At 48.5% G+C, this 15,426-nt stretch overlaps 2 protein-coding genes across 5 annotated transcripts in view; both read left to right on the plus strand.

Annotated features, from left to right (window-relative positions):
* The first annotated feature begins 1,207 nt into the window (after positions 1–1,207).
* Positions 1,208–13,292, plus strand: LOC100646401 (homeobox protein otx5-B). Of its 3 annotated transcripts, none has more exons than XM_048412824.1 (7): positions 1,208–2,169; positions 8,183–8,515; positions 8,675–8,826; positions 10,762–10,946; positions 11,189–11,309; positions 11,393–11,599; positions 11,678–13,292. In XM_048412824.1, the coding sequence occupies exons 2-7, from the start codon at positions 8,275–8,277 to the stop codon at positions 11,777–11,779; spliced, it is 1,008 nt and encodes a 335-aa protein (XP_048268781.1). In that variant the 5' UTR covers positions 1,208–2,169; positions 8,183–8,274; the 3' UTR covers positions 11,780–13,292. The 3 variants fall into 3 exon arrangements, with proteins under 3 accessions (XP_048268781.1, XP_020719477.1, XP_048268723.1); XM_020863818.2 differs by having other exon boundaries at positions 1,209–2,169; positions 8,183–8,530; XM_048412766.1 differs by lacking the exon at positions 1,208–2,169 and adding an exon at positions 3,260–4,604 and having other exon boundaries at positions 8,183–8,530.
* Positions 13,293–13,610: 318 nt separating this feature from the next.
* LOC100646528 (inactive tyrosine-protein kinase 7) overlaps positions 13,611–15,426 on the plus strand; it is a 36,228-nt gene continuing 34,412 nt past the window's right edge. For both annotated transcript variants that reach the window (XM_012309203.3, XM_020866641.2), the window contains exon 1: positions 13,611–13,866. In XM_012309203.3, coding sequence (XP_012164593.2) covers positions 13,827–13,866 — 40 coding nt within the window. In that variant the 5' untranslated portion in view covers positions 13,611–13,826. The remainder of the gene's footprint in view (positions 13,867–15,426) is intronic.

Consider the following 15,426-nt stretch of genomic DNA (forward strand, 5'->3'; position numbering starts at 1 on the left):
TCGACTCTTTACGTGGCAGGTAAGGCTTCTGTAATAACGTTGACTCGCGCGAGGTAGAAACCGTTTAAACGAGAACGAAAACAGGCGTGTAGAGGGAACGAATCGCGAAGAAACGGTCATTTTTGTGTAGTCGTGGATGCCAAGTCAAAACACGGATTTCCAATGAGTCGTCGGCTGGTTAAGGATGCGAAAAATAAGTAACTTGGGTGGCCCAGGCGCGCGTGTCACGTGGCGGCGAGTCGCGCGACGAGTCAATTGGTCAATGAGGAAAATTGGCTAAGAGTTCATGAATGGACCGGCGTGAATAAAGTGGCTGCATGTTAGTATAGGTTTATGGAAGCAAGCCGGTTTTAGCTACGCTAATAGCATAGTAATGCTGGCTGATCTTTTCGAAATCCCGTAAGAGCATTAACCGCTCGCACGTGAGCAAGCTAAATTGCTATGTTGTGGGTATACGCCCAGCTATGTAGCTATCACCTGGCTACAGGGCGTAACGAAAGGAGGAGAGTATCGCAGTCGAGGATTGACGTTTCGAGAAAAAGATAACTAGCTGGCGCGTTCGTCGAACGGGTTCCTCTTTTGCCTGTATAACGAGATTAACCGCGAACGTTTCGACTTCGACGGATACAACGACGCGGAGAATCGCCAACACCAAGTTCGATGAACGTCCCCGTTTGCGCGAACCAGACGTTCATATCGCCTCGCAAGACGATCTCGCGAAACGTGTCATTCGTCGAACCGAAACTCGTCCTCGCTACGACTCGATCTGCTTCCATCGAACCGCGTTGCCGATCCTTTCCTAATCGCCAGCGATTCGTCTCGTCTCGTAGATCCGCGATCGTTCTTTCCCCCCTCGAAAAAGCAACGCGATCGACGTTGTTCGCGAGGCAACAGATCGCCCGGAGGGAGAACGATGCGGGCAACCGTGTCCGTCCATTTTCTTCCATTTAGAATCTATTCGCGTATCTTTTCCGGATAGATGGAAGAAACAGAAAGAAAGGAAAGAGCGAAAGGGGGTGAAGAAGGGAGGGGAAGAGGAACTGGAAGCTCGGATATATTTTTAGAGACGGACTGTACGTAACGCGTCGTAACGGTGAGGAAGCGTTGCCATCGCGGTTGGTTAGGTTGGTTCGTGCGGGCCGTATCCATTGGTTCCCCACTACTTTGGTTAGGTCGCGATGCCACGGCCCTAGCCACGCCAACTTTCCACGAGCAGACGCTGTTCGACGTCGGTCGGGCCTTCGTCTCGTTCGCACTTTGCTTCGGCGTAGCTTCGTTTCTCCCTCGATTACCCTTACTCCTTTCTATCCGAGCCAGTTTCGCGCGCGTTCTCTTTCCCATTCGGGTTGCCGTTCCTTCTCTTTCTCCGCGCAAACGCAGCCAACTTTCCGTCTCGTTCCTTCACCACCTCCGAACTCGTTCGTTCTTTCTCCATCTCCATCGTTCGTCCGTCCTTCCCTTCGTTGGCAGAACTACCCCCTCTTCGAACGGTACCTCATCCCCTTCCGTGGTTGGATACTCCCCCTCGGCTCTCCCCCCTCGACCGGTACGTAGTCCGGTCTCCCGCGCCGACAGCCAAGCGACCGAGCGAGCGCCCCCCTCGCGCATAACCCCTCGGCCAAGAGAGCGATCCGTAACAACTAAAGTTCTCGTGAAAAGTTGAGCTGGGCTCTCCTACGCCCTCCTGCTATAATAGCCGCCGCGCTCGCTGCTCTCTCTACCTACCGTCTATCCCTGTCCATCTGTCCCGGGTTTGTCCCACATCCCGCACACGGAACGCTGCCGGCAGGAGAGAGCGAGAAAGACAGTGCGACGAACGGAACGAGTGCCGACCGCCGAGAAACGGAGAGGGATCCCGCGAACGGAAAGAGAAAAAGACAGAGACGCGGCCGGATTAGGGAATAGAATAGTCATTATCGGTCTACATATTCGTGATATACTCTATCGGGCATCCTCGGTAGTGCGAAACGTCGCGGCAGTAGCGACGAGCGTGTGTGCCGTGCGACCGATCAACCACTGGATACCTAACCTTTGTTTTCGAACCTGCTCAACGTCACCGGCATCACCGGCTCCACCTCGTATCCAGCCGATTCTTTATCGAGGATTACTCCCTTTCGTAACGAGAACACCGTCGTCCACGTCGCTTCCAACCATTTCTACGATCCACGGGTAAGTACCTTGTTTATTTTCGCTCGGAGAGCAGCCTCGAGTGACTGCATTCCGCTCCGCGAGTGTCGTTCGCGAGTGTCGTCAGCGAGTGTCATCTGCGAGTGTCGATCGAAGGAGCCCGGCGAGATCGAGCTCGGGAAGCTGGACGATTCGTTCGCCGCGATTCCTGCAGTAACATCGTGCTTATCGTGTCGACCGTACCGATGAGAGATCGCGCGTGTGATTTAAAAACAAAAAAAAAAAAAAAAAAAATATCGTTCAGATATTCGCAACGTAGGAATCGCGAACGCTTACGCTGACACGAAGCGCGTTACGCTGACCAAGAATCACCAACGACGTTCGTCTATCGATCGGATGTTTACTCGTTTCGTAATAGCAACTGGGCTTCCCTTTGCGAGTACATCGGAATCTCGCAATTTACGAGGCATAGCTCGCTCGCAAGGTGAACGACGATAATTTACGCATGCGAATATCTGTAGTCGTTGGTTTGTGACGTTCGAACGCGATATCGTAAACTACGTTTCGCATGCATAAATATCTCTTTGCTTCGACTTACGGTCGATTCGCGGCTGGCTACGAAAATCTTTCCCACGGAATGTCTCTAGGAGACAGAGGGAAGATTCGTACGGTATCAATTTTTATAGACGTAGGGTTATCTGTACGATTACTTTTCGCGGTAAATGGAAAAAAAGAAAAGCGACAGATAGCCGGAGGGCCGGGGAAAACCCAACCAATGGAATCAAATTCGGACGCTGCGGTGCGCGAAAACCTCGAAAATGCCGGCATTTAATCGGCGAGGCGTACGCCGAGCTTTCATTCAACCAAAGAGGGAATATAAATCCGCGGACGAACGTGCCCTGCAATATTCCCAAACAACGAGAGAACTTTTTCCCGAATCACGAAAAAAACATTGGCAAATTACACTGATTCATAAATAACTGCGCGTTGCAACTTCCATCTACCCGTGTATGTATATATATATATATATATATAAATAAATAAAATATATTTGCAACCATATGCATATAATAGATACTCGCGGTAAGCGTAGCACTGCGACGAAAACTGAGTATTTCGATTGTTTTGTTAAAAAAATACCATCGAAGAATCTACTCAGCGTTCCACAAAACGATACAATTTACAAATAGGTAGATTCATCTTTTTATTTTTATATAAAATAACATGCCGATAAAAAAAAAGAACATTCCATCGGTAGCGTTGTTGCACGCAAGCGTCGGTACACGTTTTATTAATTACAGCCGGTATCGGTTAGCGGGTATTTTCTCGCTGTTGTCGGTTCGCAGTTAAATAACCACACGACGTTGTCATAAAAAATTTAATCCGCTCGTATTTTTTCTCGCGTCACTGTTCCATTAAACGATTCGCAAATCGCGTGAAAAAGTAACTTCTTCTCGCTAGAAATGTACCGAGTTTGTCTCGTTGCATGAACGATAGCAACGCGATACGTACGACGAGTCCGGCGATTTCGTTGTCGATCGAATCGAGCGAAACTGAAACACCGTGTCGTAACGAAACGCGTACGTTTCGCGGACGCCTGTAACGACACCGATAGAACTTTCGAAGGAAATCACGCGCGAATCGTGACGACGCGACGGAACGTCCGTTCGCGGAAACGATTCCACGGGACAATTCGGTTCCCGAAACGTTCGACCGTGGCAGAGTGTCGAGAGAGTTGGCCAGCAGGATTTCCACGGAAATAATCTGCTTACGGTAATCTTCTTGGCTTGCCTCCCTCCCGGTTAAGGTCCGCCTTCCACGAGGAGGACCTTCGTTTCCTCGTCGTGCATACGCGGTGAAACATCCTTCCCGTGAGCGGAGAACGCTTCGAATTCTAGTCGGCATCAGGTTTTCGCAATGTATCGAGGACGTTATATCGTTCCTTTTTACCGCTCCTATGGAACAAACGGACGTAAAAAGTTTAAGAACGAAGTTAAGGCGTCTGTTGGAGAGAACGCAGCGATAGTACGTGGTAAACGGTTGGAAAACGTTCGGGTATCGAAGTACGAACGAACGAACGAACGAAAGAGAATGAGAATGAAAACGAGAACGAAGGTACTAATCTCGATCGTCGAGTGTTGCGACGAGTTCGAAAAAGAGAATCGTGTCACGTGTGATTGGTTTTAAGATGACGCGAAGAACCTGGAAGCGAAGCTGCGGAGAAGACGCAGCCACCGCGTGAACGGCAAGGAACAGGAACCTTTTCGAAATTGGTTCGGGATCGGTAAGTTTGGTCGGTCGTAGAAAGAAGATAGGAAGAATGAAAGCAAAAGAAGAAAGGAAACGGAAGAACGGGAAGAAAAAAGGAAGAGCTGATCCCCGAGGAGAAGAGGGTAGCGCAACCCTATTGGAATGTTTTTTCTTGCAACCGAGAATAAAACCTAACTATCCAAGTGAGAGAACAGCTTCGAAAATAGGTATATACATACGTATATATATATATATATGTCTAGTTCATGGTATTTCCACGGGAATTAAGTTTTACGCTCAATGAACGCACAACAACGGCGTCCTTCGGGCTAAATTGCATTGAATGCGACTCGGCGAAGAAACGTTTCCTCGTGACTAGGTGGATACCACCTCTTAGCGGAGGTATTCAACTGCGATTCTGTACAAGACGCCCGCGGACAGGTTTTTGTTCCGTGGAAAAGCCCGCCCTCGACTTTGAAGCACCAAGATGCGATCTTTTTTCTTCCCGGAGGACGATCTCTGGAAGCGCAACGCAGTCTTTCCGGTGACATCCCCGACGTTCCGCCGCTCCGACACCTCGTGACGCGATTCCGAGCGTCGTTCGAAGGGAAAGACGGGAAGAGATTTTGCAATAACGATCGCGGTCGGCAGCAACGAGTCGTTGAAATGCATATTTGGTAAAATCGGTTAATACGCGACGAGTACTTTCTGGCTTTTTCTGGTGCTACCAGCGCGCACCGCCCTCCTCTTCACGCACAGACTATACGACGTACGGTACACGTCCATTGTGGACGCCCGGAGCGAGAGAGTGCTCTTCAGGAACAATGCGGTTGTGTGCAAACACTCCTGGAAACAATGCGGCCGGAACTTAACTTTCCGCGGTAGCTTCGCTAGAGTCGCTTCTTGTGTGCGGCCGAATATAACTTCGGCGGAAATTCTGCTCGCAGACTTCTCCAAGTCCGCTGTATTTCTTCTTTCGATCGCGTTACGCTGCCTCGCAACCGCATTTGCGCGAACCATTTGCGAGAAATCGGTCCTGCTCCATCGAAGATCAATCGTATCAGCGAATACGCGCTTTCGATGCTTTCGCGAACGCACCCGCTTCCTTTAATCCGATCGCGATTAATTAAACGCCGAAGCAGTTCGTACGGTTGGCGGAATTCGGTTGACGGAAAGGAGAGGGCGAGTAATAGGCGCACGTGGCCATCGCCGACGAATCATCGAAGTCGCAGATACTGTACGTCGAATATTTGCGTTTCGAATTCTTAAGCGCGTAGGCGCAACCCCCGAGACAGCGCGCACACGCGATACGCAATAATGGGGATTTAACAGTCATTAGGGACAACGTGCCGGTATATACGTCGATTGGTAACACAAAGTGTTTGCAGTAGGGCCGAACTGACGAAGGGCGAGGGTGGGGGTGACTGGTTGCAGCGGGAGATCGATTCATCGGGGGTGGAAAAGGCAAGCTCTCCGTCTTTCTCCGACTCACACCGTTTCTCTCTGCCTTTGCGTTACAGCAGGGTCGTAGACTACTCGAGTGCCCTCGAGGGCCAATCGAGTGGTGACTTGGGCATTTTGTCCACACTTGGCGGTCTGTAACAAGTGCATTGTCCTGTGCGCCGAACTGCACAAAGATAAAGAGACTACTTCTGGCTACCGCGACTAGAGAGAATTCTCGAGCGCCTCACCCCCTTTTCGACATTCCGCGTTCGCGGCGTACTTTTAATATCACGACAGTGTAAATAAGTGTGGCAGCTTCGCGATAGAGTCGCACACCCCTATAGGCACTGGTCTTTGTTTCGAAAACCGTACCACCCCCTTGTCGATGGTCAACCGCGATTAAAATCGTTTCTCCGACTCGTAACCGCTCGTTTAAATTAAATGTTTGTGCCGATATCGGTGGATTCGCGACACGCGGCTTGTCCAGCGCGAAAAACCACAGGTACGAAGGGGCGAGTGAATCGCGGAAAAATCCAGACACCGAATATTGCCGACCGATGATTGTTTGCACGTTTCTCAGCCATACGTCGCGTCGGATGGCTTGTAACGAGTGCTTTGTGGCTAGTGTAAAGCGCAGCAGTGCACAAAGGTAGAGATTCGCGCCTGACTTACTTCACGAGGACCCTCGAGAGCAGCCGCCCTTTCTTCGCTGGCCTTCTTTTCATAGTGAGCCAAATTTTAATATAGCGTGCCGGGAAAGAGGCGTCACGGGGAAGCTCGTGCTTTATGGATTCTCTTTCACCGAGCTGAAACTTCATTTCGGAGGAAGGATCTCCGGCAAAGAACGTAATTAAACGGACAAGTTATCGCAACTATACTGTTTCGAACAACGCTTCAACCTCCTCTGTGCTTCTCGCTTTTTCCTTTTTTTTTTTTTTTTTTTTCGAATCAATCGCCACCGATAGATAACTCGTTAACCGATGAATTATAATCGACCGAAATTTCGACTTCTTTCGATTCCACAACTGTAGCTTTTTACCCGCGGTAAGGCGGGTTTCGCGATCAATTCGGAAACGCTGTTCAACGAACGCAGCGGGCCACGATATACTGCGAAAATCGAGCGCCACTCGAGTATCTCATCCATATTTGAGCGAAGCAACTTTCGCTCGAGTAATCGTACGAGCACCCTGGTGAGCACCCTTCACGCGTCGTTGTTCCTTTCATACGAAACTTGTAGTTCCGTTGCAACGACCATCCAAATGGAAACAATGCTTTATTAAAGTGGATTTATCGATGTGAAATTTCATTTCGAGCAAGTGCACCATTGAAAACGCGATCTACAGCGAACCGGGAAATTGCTTCTGCCGCAAATAGAAATCCTTCGTTGCTGTATACGCGTGTCAGTTCGACGAATGTTTTTTTCACGCGGACCGGTGTCGTCTTCGTTTCACGAGCCAGCAACGAGCAATTTCGAGACGACAGTTGGTCGCCTTCCGCGCCGTTGTCGTCATCCGATTGTTTTTCACGTTGCACGTGTTAATTACCGGACGATTAGCTTACCTTAATCCGAAACACATGCTAGGCGGCAGCCTCTCCTCGCCTTGGATACATCGACGTCGACGAAGAACGATATTGCCGATGGTCCGACGCGACGTCGCTACAGATGCGAGACGCGAGGACGTGATAAATGGGAAGACAAATAAATTAATACAAGTCTGGATGCGAGGATGCGAGATCGAAAGGCGAGAGGAATGGGACCGATAGACCGACATTCTTGACTTTGTAATCGGAGAGGATAAAACGCGGCTTAAGTGGCGGCTAAACGTGAAACGGAAAGGCTACGACGCGTATCTCGAAACATCCGCGGGCTCACCCCCTTTTCGACGTCGTTCTCGGTTTTCGAGTGGACGGCACGTTTTCGGAATTAGCCTCCGCGTCGTCGTGCACGGGGTCAACGGGAGAGAGGGAACAGCTTCGAAAAATGACGGAGTCGTGTTGCATCTTCTTTGGATTATCCGACGTAGCCACCTGTCAACCGCGTCGTTCTTACTTCCACCTTCCGCGATCGGTTTCGATATTCGTACATACCGGCCACCGGCTTTCCATTGTCCACGATTTCCGTTTAACACGACGTTCGTTCCTCCGTGGCGGTCAAGTTATTCGATATTTAACCGATAATAATCGTTTTCCAAGAATTTGGAATTTCGCTACGATTACGTTGTAGATACGAGCGTGCAAACGATCGATTTGCACGACCACTTAGACGTTTCCACTGCCACATTGGGCTATAGAGTAGACAAGATGAATGGCAGGGGATGCGATTAGCCTGTTGCAAATACCGTGTTGTGAATTTGAATTTCAGAAACAGCAGCTAATTGCGAGGAGCGGAGGAGGTTTGCGTAGACTCGGCCGCGAGGCGGGCGGGTGGTCGTGGTGGGGGCCGAGGGGGTGGTGATGTGGCCGAACAGCCTCGGCGGTACATCCGGCTGCAGCGGGGGCGCCGGCGCCACCGATCTCGGGGGCCTCGCCGCCTCCACCACCTCGGCCTCCGATCTATTCGGGCCCGCCGCTTTCGGGGCATCCGCGGCCGGGCCCTACGGCGCCCTCAAGACCAACCCTTACGTCAGCGCTCTAGGTATGCCGCCTATCGAGGCACTTCACTCCACCATTGGCTACCCTGGTTGTACTCCCGCCGGTGAGTCCTACTACTGTGAGTGCCCCTCATTCTTTCTATACTATTAATAAATTGTTTTAATTATATTACTATTGCAATTATTACTAGTTTTAACGATACTTGTTGGAGTGGAAAGATTCGCACGCAAATGTATCACGATCCTAATGTCTTCTGTCGAAGGTAACCCAAGAAAGCAACGCAGGGAGCGAACGACGTTTACCCGGGCGCAGTTGGACGTTCTCGAGGGACTGTTCTCAAAGACCAAATACCCGGATATTTTTATGCGGGAGGAAGTAGCGATGAAGATCAATCTACCAGAGTCGAGAGTGCAGGTATGTCGAAATAGTTTTAAAGCAAGGCGCGAGGATGTCGGTTTCTGCCAACGGCGAAACGATACGGGGAGACGTTGGTCGGTGTTTCGTTACCGAGGGGTTGTAGTGTCGGCATGCAGATAGTAGTAGTGTCTCGTACGCGACATCGATTTACCGAACGCTCGTGTTTCCTGGACACGGGGTGTTAACTAAGTTACTAGGTTTATTCCGTAAGTGCGTCCGCATCGTTGACTGAAAAAAATTCCCATCGAATTCCATCGGTCGGGACGCTTTCCGAACTGTTTCGGCGGCTTTGACCGAATGGAAAAAGGAAACTTCAGTGACAAAAATGGTTGAATGACGTACGGCGATTCGTGGAATCGTCGAATCGTTACACCGTCACGAACGAATTCGTGTCGTGCGGATCGACTTTCGAAGCCAACAATCTCCGAAAACGTGTCCGTGCATATTCCACCCTCATCACGGGCGGAAAGGGCGCGCTGCATCCGCAATTTCGGGCTAACGCACCTGGTCCCAGCCCTGTAAATGAATTGAATGGGTCCAACCGGCTCCATAGTCTTGCGCACGTTCGTCCTCGACTGCAAAACCGGAACTTTCTCTTCACGACTCGTGTTTTCTGACCCCTGCGCGGCTTTTCAATTGAGCCAAACCACCGGACAACGTGATCGCGCTTCCCGTCGAATCTGACGCTCTCCTAATAGCTTTCTACGTGTATGTATAACACCCATCTTTGCGACAGTCGTTCGTTTTTTTTTTTTTTTTTTCTCTACATCGATCGTAAGTGCCACATGTCGCGATTTAGAGGCGACAAGACAAAGCAAAGTCTTTAGCGTTGCAACGAGGATGAGTTAAAACTAGGGAATTCGTATAGAGTACGTAGGAACATACACCAGGGAGCAGCTTCAGTGGCAGAACGCGGGTTGCTCGTGTCGTTCCCCAGAAAATCCGTAGAAACCCAAGCTCACCTCTCCGCTTCTAACATTGATCGCGCAGGGCTTCTCTAGGCTCCTCTCTTTCTCTGCTCTCCCTCTCCTCCTTGCTCTCACCTCCCCCCCGTCTTCGTCCCTCCCTTTTCCTCGTCTCTTTATTCTCCCTCTTCGTTCTTCTAGTCGTTTCGTTCACTCTCCTTCTCCTTCTGCAAAGGTCGTTCTCGCGTTCTGGAAATCTAGGAGGGCGAACGACGGATCGAAGGACGAACCGTGTCTGTCGCGTACTCCGACAGCGAAATCAACGTCGATAGATGTCTGTAACCAAAGTATCGTTTCTCGATTAAATAATTACGAGCAATTGGAACCCTCTCGTCGCTTGTCGGGAACGATGACTTTGGAACTTGTACAAACGTTCGCCGAACGATTTGCAGACTATTAACTTTGATCTCGTTTGCCATCGTCGTCGGTGATGTGATCCGCGCATTAATCTTGTAGTATCGATGGAAAGCGTGGACCGATAGTCAAGGTGGATGATAACGATAAGCGCGCGTGCGGTATCTGAGTTGGGAGGAAAAATCAGAAGCTGGTAAAATTATTCCATTAGCGAAAGTTTGCCCTCGCGTCAACTTGTTTGCCTTCTGTCATTTCGTTGCATCAGCGGACGAGAACAAGTATGATACGCGTCGGTTTCTCTCCGTGTTATCGAAGCCGGCTTGATTGGTAATTGATAGTTGCATCGGTGCTGTATTCCCTTATAATTGGCTATTACGCCAGCTTTATGAAAGCTCTGTACACCATTCCGTGCTCGTTTCCTATGAGACCTGCACCTCGCCGCGATTCAACGAGAATAAATATGGATCGAAAGCTGCTTTCAGCCATTTATTGAAAAAAAGTAGGTAAACGTAGGTATTTCGTTTTCTGTGTCTCATCGGACAAAACACGCGTATTCGAATATTCGCGTTTCTTCCATGGGACGATTATGAATTTTAAGTCGCGCGTGCCGTAGGTGTGGTTCAAAAATCGCAGGGCCAAGTGTAGGCAGCAGCAGAAGCAGCAGCAACAACAACAGGACAAAGCACCGAGGTCGAAAAAGCCCTCCGGGAATCCAAGCAACAATCCGCCCTCTGGAAAAAGTCCTTCGATTGCTACCACGCCCACGCCTGCTGCGGCGGTGCCTGCCACAACACCTCTGTAAATATCGCTTTACGTTGATATATTTCTTCTATATAAAGCTCGAGCTGTCGTCATTTTTATTTCACGAAAAGAGAATTTCTTTCAATACGAATGCAAAGATTAATAGGCGATCGAACGATGACGATCGGTGTAGCGCGTCTTAAATTATCAGAATCATTTCGAAGATACTCGTGTCATTCCACTCTATCGAGTATCGATTTGAAACATCTGTTTTTTATAGTTTTAATTTGTTTGTGTAGAAGCGGAGGTACAGGTGGTTCAGCGGCCAGCTCGCCGGCTCTTCTGAGGGATTCTCCTCAGTACAAACCAGCAGGAAGCGCAACCAGTTTGCTCTTGGCTACCAGTACGACCCCACCGAGCGTAAGTTATCGACCAAAAACACGTTCCCTAAAAACTTTTTACCCGCGGTGGATAAGGGCTTCAGAGAGTTGCCGGCTTTTCAGTTAGGGGGAACGGTGTACAGCAGTGGAGGCAGTAGCAGTAGTATCTGGAGCCCGGCTGTTACGGAGAGCGGTGGAGGATTCCCCGGTGACCATCAGAGGTTAGCGTGGACCACAACCACGTCTCAACAACAGTGCTACCAGAATTACTCTTCTTATTATACTAATATGGATTATCTTTCTCCCGCCTCGCATCAATTAAACGTCGTGGTAAGCACGAGTATCTAACGAATCGAAGAATCTATCGTTTGTTTCATATACGAAGAAAATTCTTTGAATTATGCGTAGGATGGTGGTGGAAGCAGTTTAGACAATACATGGAGTAAAACGAGGGACGAAAGTGCTTCGTCCTGGTTTTATAACAGCGCCGGATGGGGCGATCGGAAGTGAATCGCAGAGTCGCCGGTTGATGGAAACATCAAGGCTTCGGTACATATCATCGACAATAGCTAAACGGACTACTCTGACAGTCAATGGCAATCGTTGTTATTGGTACGCGAAACACGGCCAAAGACAGACCCTTCGTGTTAGACATATCGTTGAATCTCGGTACTTTACCGTATGGCTCGTGAGTGCCATATCCGTTCTCTTGCGTTCCAATGAATCACGTAGTCGAATTTAAATCGGCGTGTTCGTTTCGAGAGTACGAGCTAAGTAACTGGTTGTAACGCGAACAAAGCGAATGAGCGAGAGAGTATTTGAAACGTTAACCGTTTAAAATTATCTATCTCGACGTAACTTTCGATTTAACCAGATGCAACTTGGTACTTTGTATATTCGATCTATCGTTCCTCTACGTTAAAATGTGCAATTTGATAACAATTATCACGAATCCTTTCCTTTCTTTGTATGTACGCTCGCTTGTTATCACCCTAGTCATCTCGAGAGTAGAGATCGACGAGAGCATTTCGGACGAGAAGGGCAAGAGGGAGTGGAGCGATCGCGTTACATCGTCATTCCTCCCCGCTTATAGTCAGTGTTACACACATGTGATACCGTTTGTACACGGGAATTCATCTACTGAACGTATCTTGTTGCGCGAAATCACGAATTTTCTAATTGTATACTGTGCCAAAGGTAATCAATCGTTCGCGAGAGAATCGAACCTTTCGGTGTCAGGGAGAAACTCTAATGTATATAATATACATAGGCTTGCGCCGTTTGGAAGAATCAACGTAGTTAGGTAGAATTTTGCAAAAAGCAACGGCAAAATAATGTCGGCCCTTCGTTATCTTCGTTAAAGATTTCTCGAGAAACAAAAGTTATGTACGGATATGCGCGTGTACGAATACCATGACACGTACCGTGTACATAAGTTATATATATATATATATATATATACAAGGACATGCTGATCATCTGTGTACATATGTACCATTTTCTAAAAAGTAATTACGAACCGATAGGATATTTCGAGGATGATCGTCGTTATCCAAAGTTCGCTATTTTAATTCTAGTATTCGTATAAATCTATGATGGGGGTTTAATTCGTTTTACTTTGAATATTACACTGTGTAAATAAAAAAAAAAAAAAAAAAAATTGCGCCCATGCTCAACACAGAGTGCTAGGCGAAATTTATATTTTCACTTTTTCGATCCTTGTCACTAAGGTCGATACAAGAAACGAGATGTCACTTCTCACTTGCGCAATCACTGGCACCTCGACTAACGCAGAGGTCGGTACGTTATACGTAACAAAGGACTCGAGAGACAAAAATCAATATGTAAAGTGACAAAAAAAGAAAAAAAAAAAGGATATAGTAAACGTAGGGATGTAAGTAATATGGTCGTTTAGGTTGTTATTATAAATATTATCGATAACGATACTACGATTATCGACAGAGACAACAACGACGTACGTGTAATAAGATGTATGAAATAATATATCAAATTTGAATTGTAATCTCTATCGTTCTTTCGACTATCTTCACACCGTCCCAACTTTCATTCTTAAGTTATTTTTTTAAATATTCTTTCTTGAATTTTACACGATCCGATCTACATATCGTAGAAACACGCAACCGCACTTAGCGATTTCGATTCGATCAAAATTTTTGAATTTGAAATACCGCGCACTAGATCGTGGACAAGAACCGTTCGCGTACGCGTCGGTAACTAATTGGACACGCCGACTTAGAGCATCATCTAGCGGCAACAGGCTGATTTAGGGCATCGGCCGTGAACCCCGCGAGCAGGGGTCGCTACGACGCGGCGTGGGTTAGTGGCCCTCAGTATCACGCGTCGTTCCGTGGTGATCGGTTGGATTGTTCTCGGATTCGCGCAGTGTGTTGGTCGGTTGGCAAGCAAGCTTCATACGGAAGAAAAATAGAATGACAGCGACGTGAGGATTCTGATACACGGGAACGGTCTTCCTGCTCAGTCTCTTCCCGAGCGAGTTTCGAGCCGCGCGTTTCTTCAGGTCGAAGCCATCGGAAGGATGTGGCGTCTCGACGCAGCTACGCTTTTGCTCTGCTTTCGTGAGTACCGTATATACGTACAATATACGCACGTAACTACGATTCGAAGGATTCTTTCCCCACTCTCTCGAGGTTTACCCTTGTTGATGTCAGTGAATCGCAAAAAGACGGATGGGGAAAGAGCAACGATATTATCGATAGAAACGATTTCGTCTGTCGCTCGAAATCGTTTATCCCAAGTTTTACAATTCTTCGGTCTTATATCCTGCTCCATTGCTTTCTTCTTTCGCCGGCGCTGCTATAATTACGATTAATTGGTCTTAACTACGGCAACGAGCAATTTCATTGCTACTGCAATCTCTTTCTCAACGAATACGTTCCTCCGCGAACGTAATCCCGTGCCGAAGCGTTTATTCCAGATCGTTTTATTTGTAAATAATCTTATTTTCATCTCATCGTTAATCGCGCGCGTCTTTTACGAACGTTCCATTCGGACGGTATACAAATTCCCGGAACGGAACATCAAAGGTTGGAAAGAACGTACGGAGGAAGAATATCGAGCATTGACTGATAATCAGAGGAGTGCGGTGGCAAAGCCGTATCGATGGCCCTTTAACACTGTCGGCGAATTCGCCATTCGAAAAGAACGAGTTGTAGCTGCAATTTGCAGTCGGTAGGCCGAATCAGTCCTGCCGATCTCTGCGCGGCCGATGTACGACGATACGTCGTTGATAATGATGCCAATGCCGCTGCTGATGGTTAGTGGTGTTGGTGGTGTATCGTTGGCAGCGTGGTAGTCGGGTGGATGCTGGCTACGATCTTTCTCCATCGTCCATGATGCCGGCCGGTAACCCACTCCTGCCGCCTCTCTCTCTCTCTCTCTCTCTCTCTTTCTCTCTCTCTCTCCCCCCATCTCTCCCTCTCGAAGAGGAGAACCGGTTCGATAGCCATGCACACCTAGAAAGCGAATATACGCAGACTCGGCGGAAAAGGGGGGCCATATTACGTATCCACCTACCTAATATCGACGGTAACGTCGTATACGTGCGGCTGCACGTGTAATTAGTAGCGATGGCTGCGAACGCTAGTCGGACAAAGATGACATCGGCCGTGCAAGATACAAGAGAGATTGTCCTGGTCTTTTAAAAAATGCCAAACGACCGGCCGATTTACCTCTCGCCTTTGTTTACAAGACCGTTCACGAGCAACTCGTTGGTCCTTCGCTCGAAGCCTCGTTTCGCTCGTTTATCTCGCGATCTGTAAGTACGTATTTGGAGCGCCTCGAATCGATCTTCGCATCGATCGCAAAATGCACTTTTAGCAACGCTATTCGGCAGTACGATTCAGCGGCTTAAATTTAGATCGGAGTTGAGGACGTTATAAAAGATGGAATGGACCGCGGTCCAAATAAAATTGCCGACTCGGACCATCTGGGCTGCATCTTCGATCGTGCCCGCCTCTGGAAATTATTTAGCTACGCGGATGCTTTTTTGCGAAGCGTGAAACCGGCTACCGATAAAAACACGTTGGATACGTGTTCATAAATAACGATCTAAGGCGGGTCGAGGCAGCAGCGTTCACGGCGATGTTGCAGCGGCGGCATAAACAGGCTCGCGCGCG

This window comes from Bombus terrestris, chromosome 1 (genome assembly GCF_910591885.1).
Source record: "Bombus terrestris chromosome 1, iyBomTerr1.2, whole genome shotgun sequence".
Lineage (NCBI taxonomy): Eukaryota > Metazoa > Arthropoda > Insecta > Hymenoptera > Apidae > Bombus > Bombus terrestris.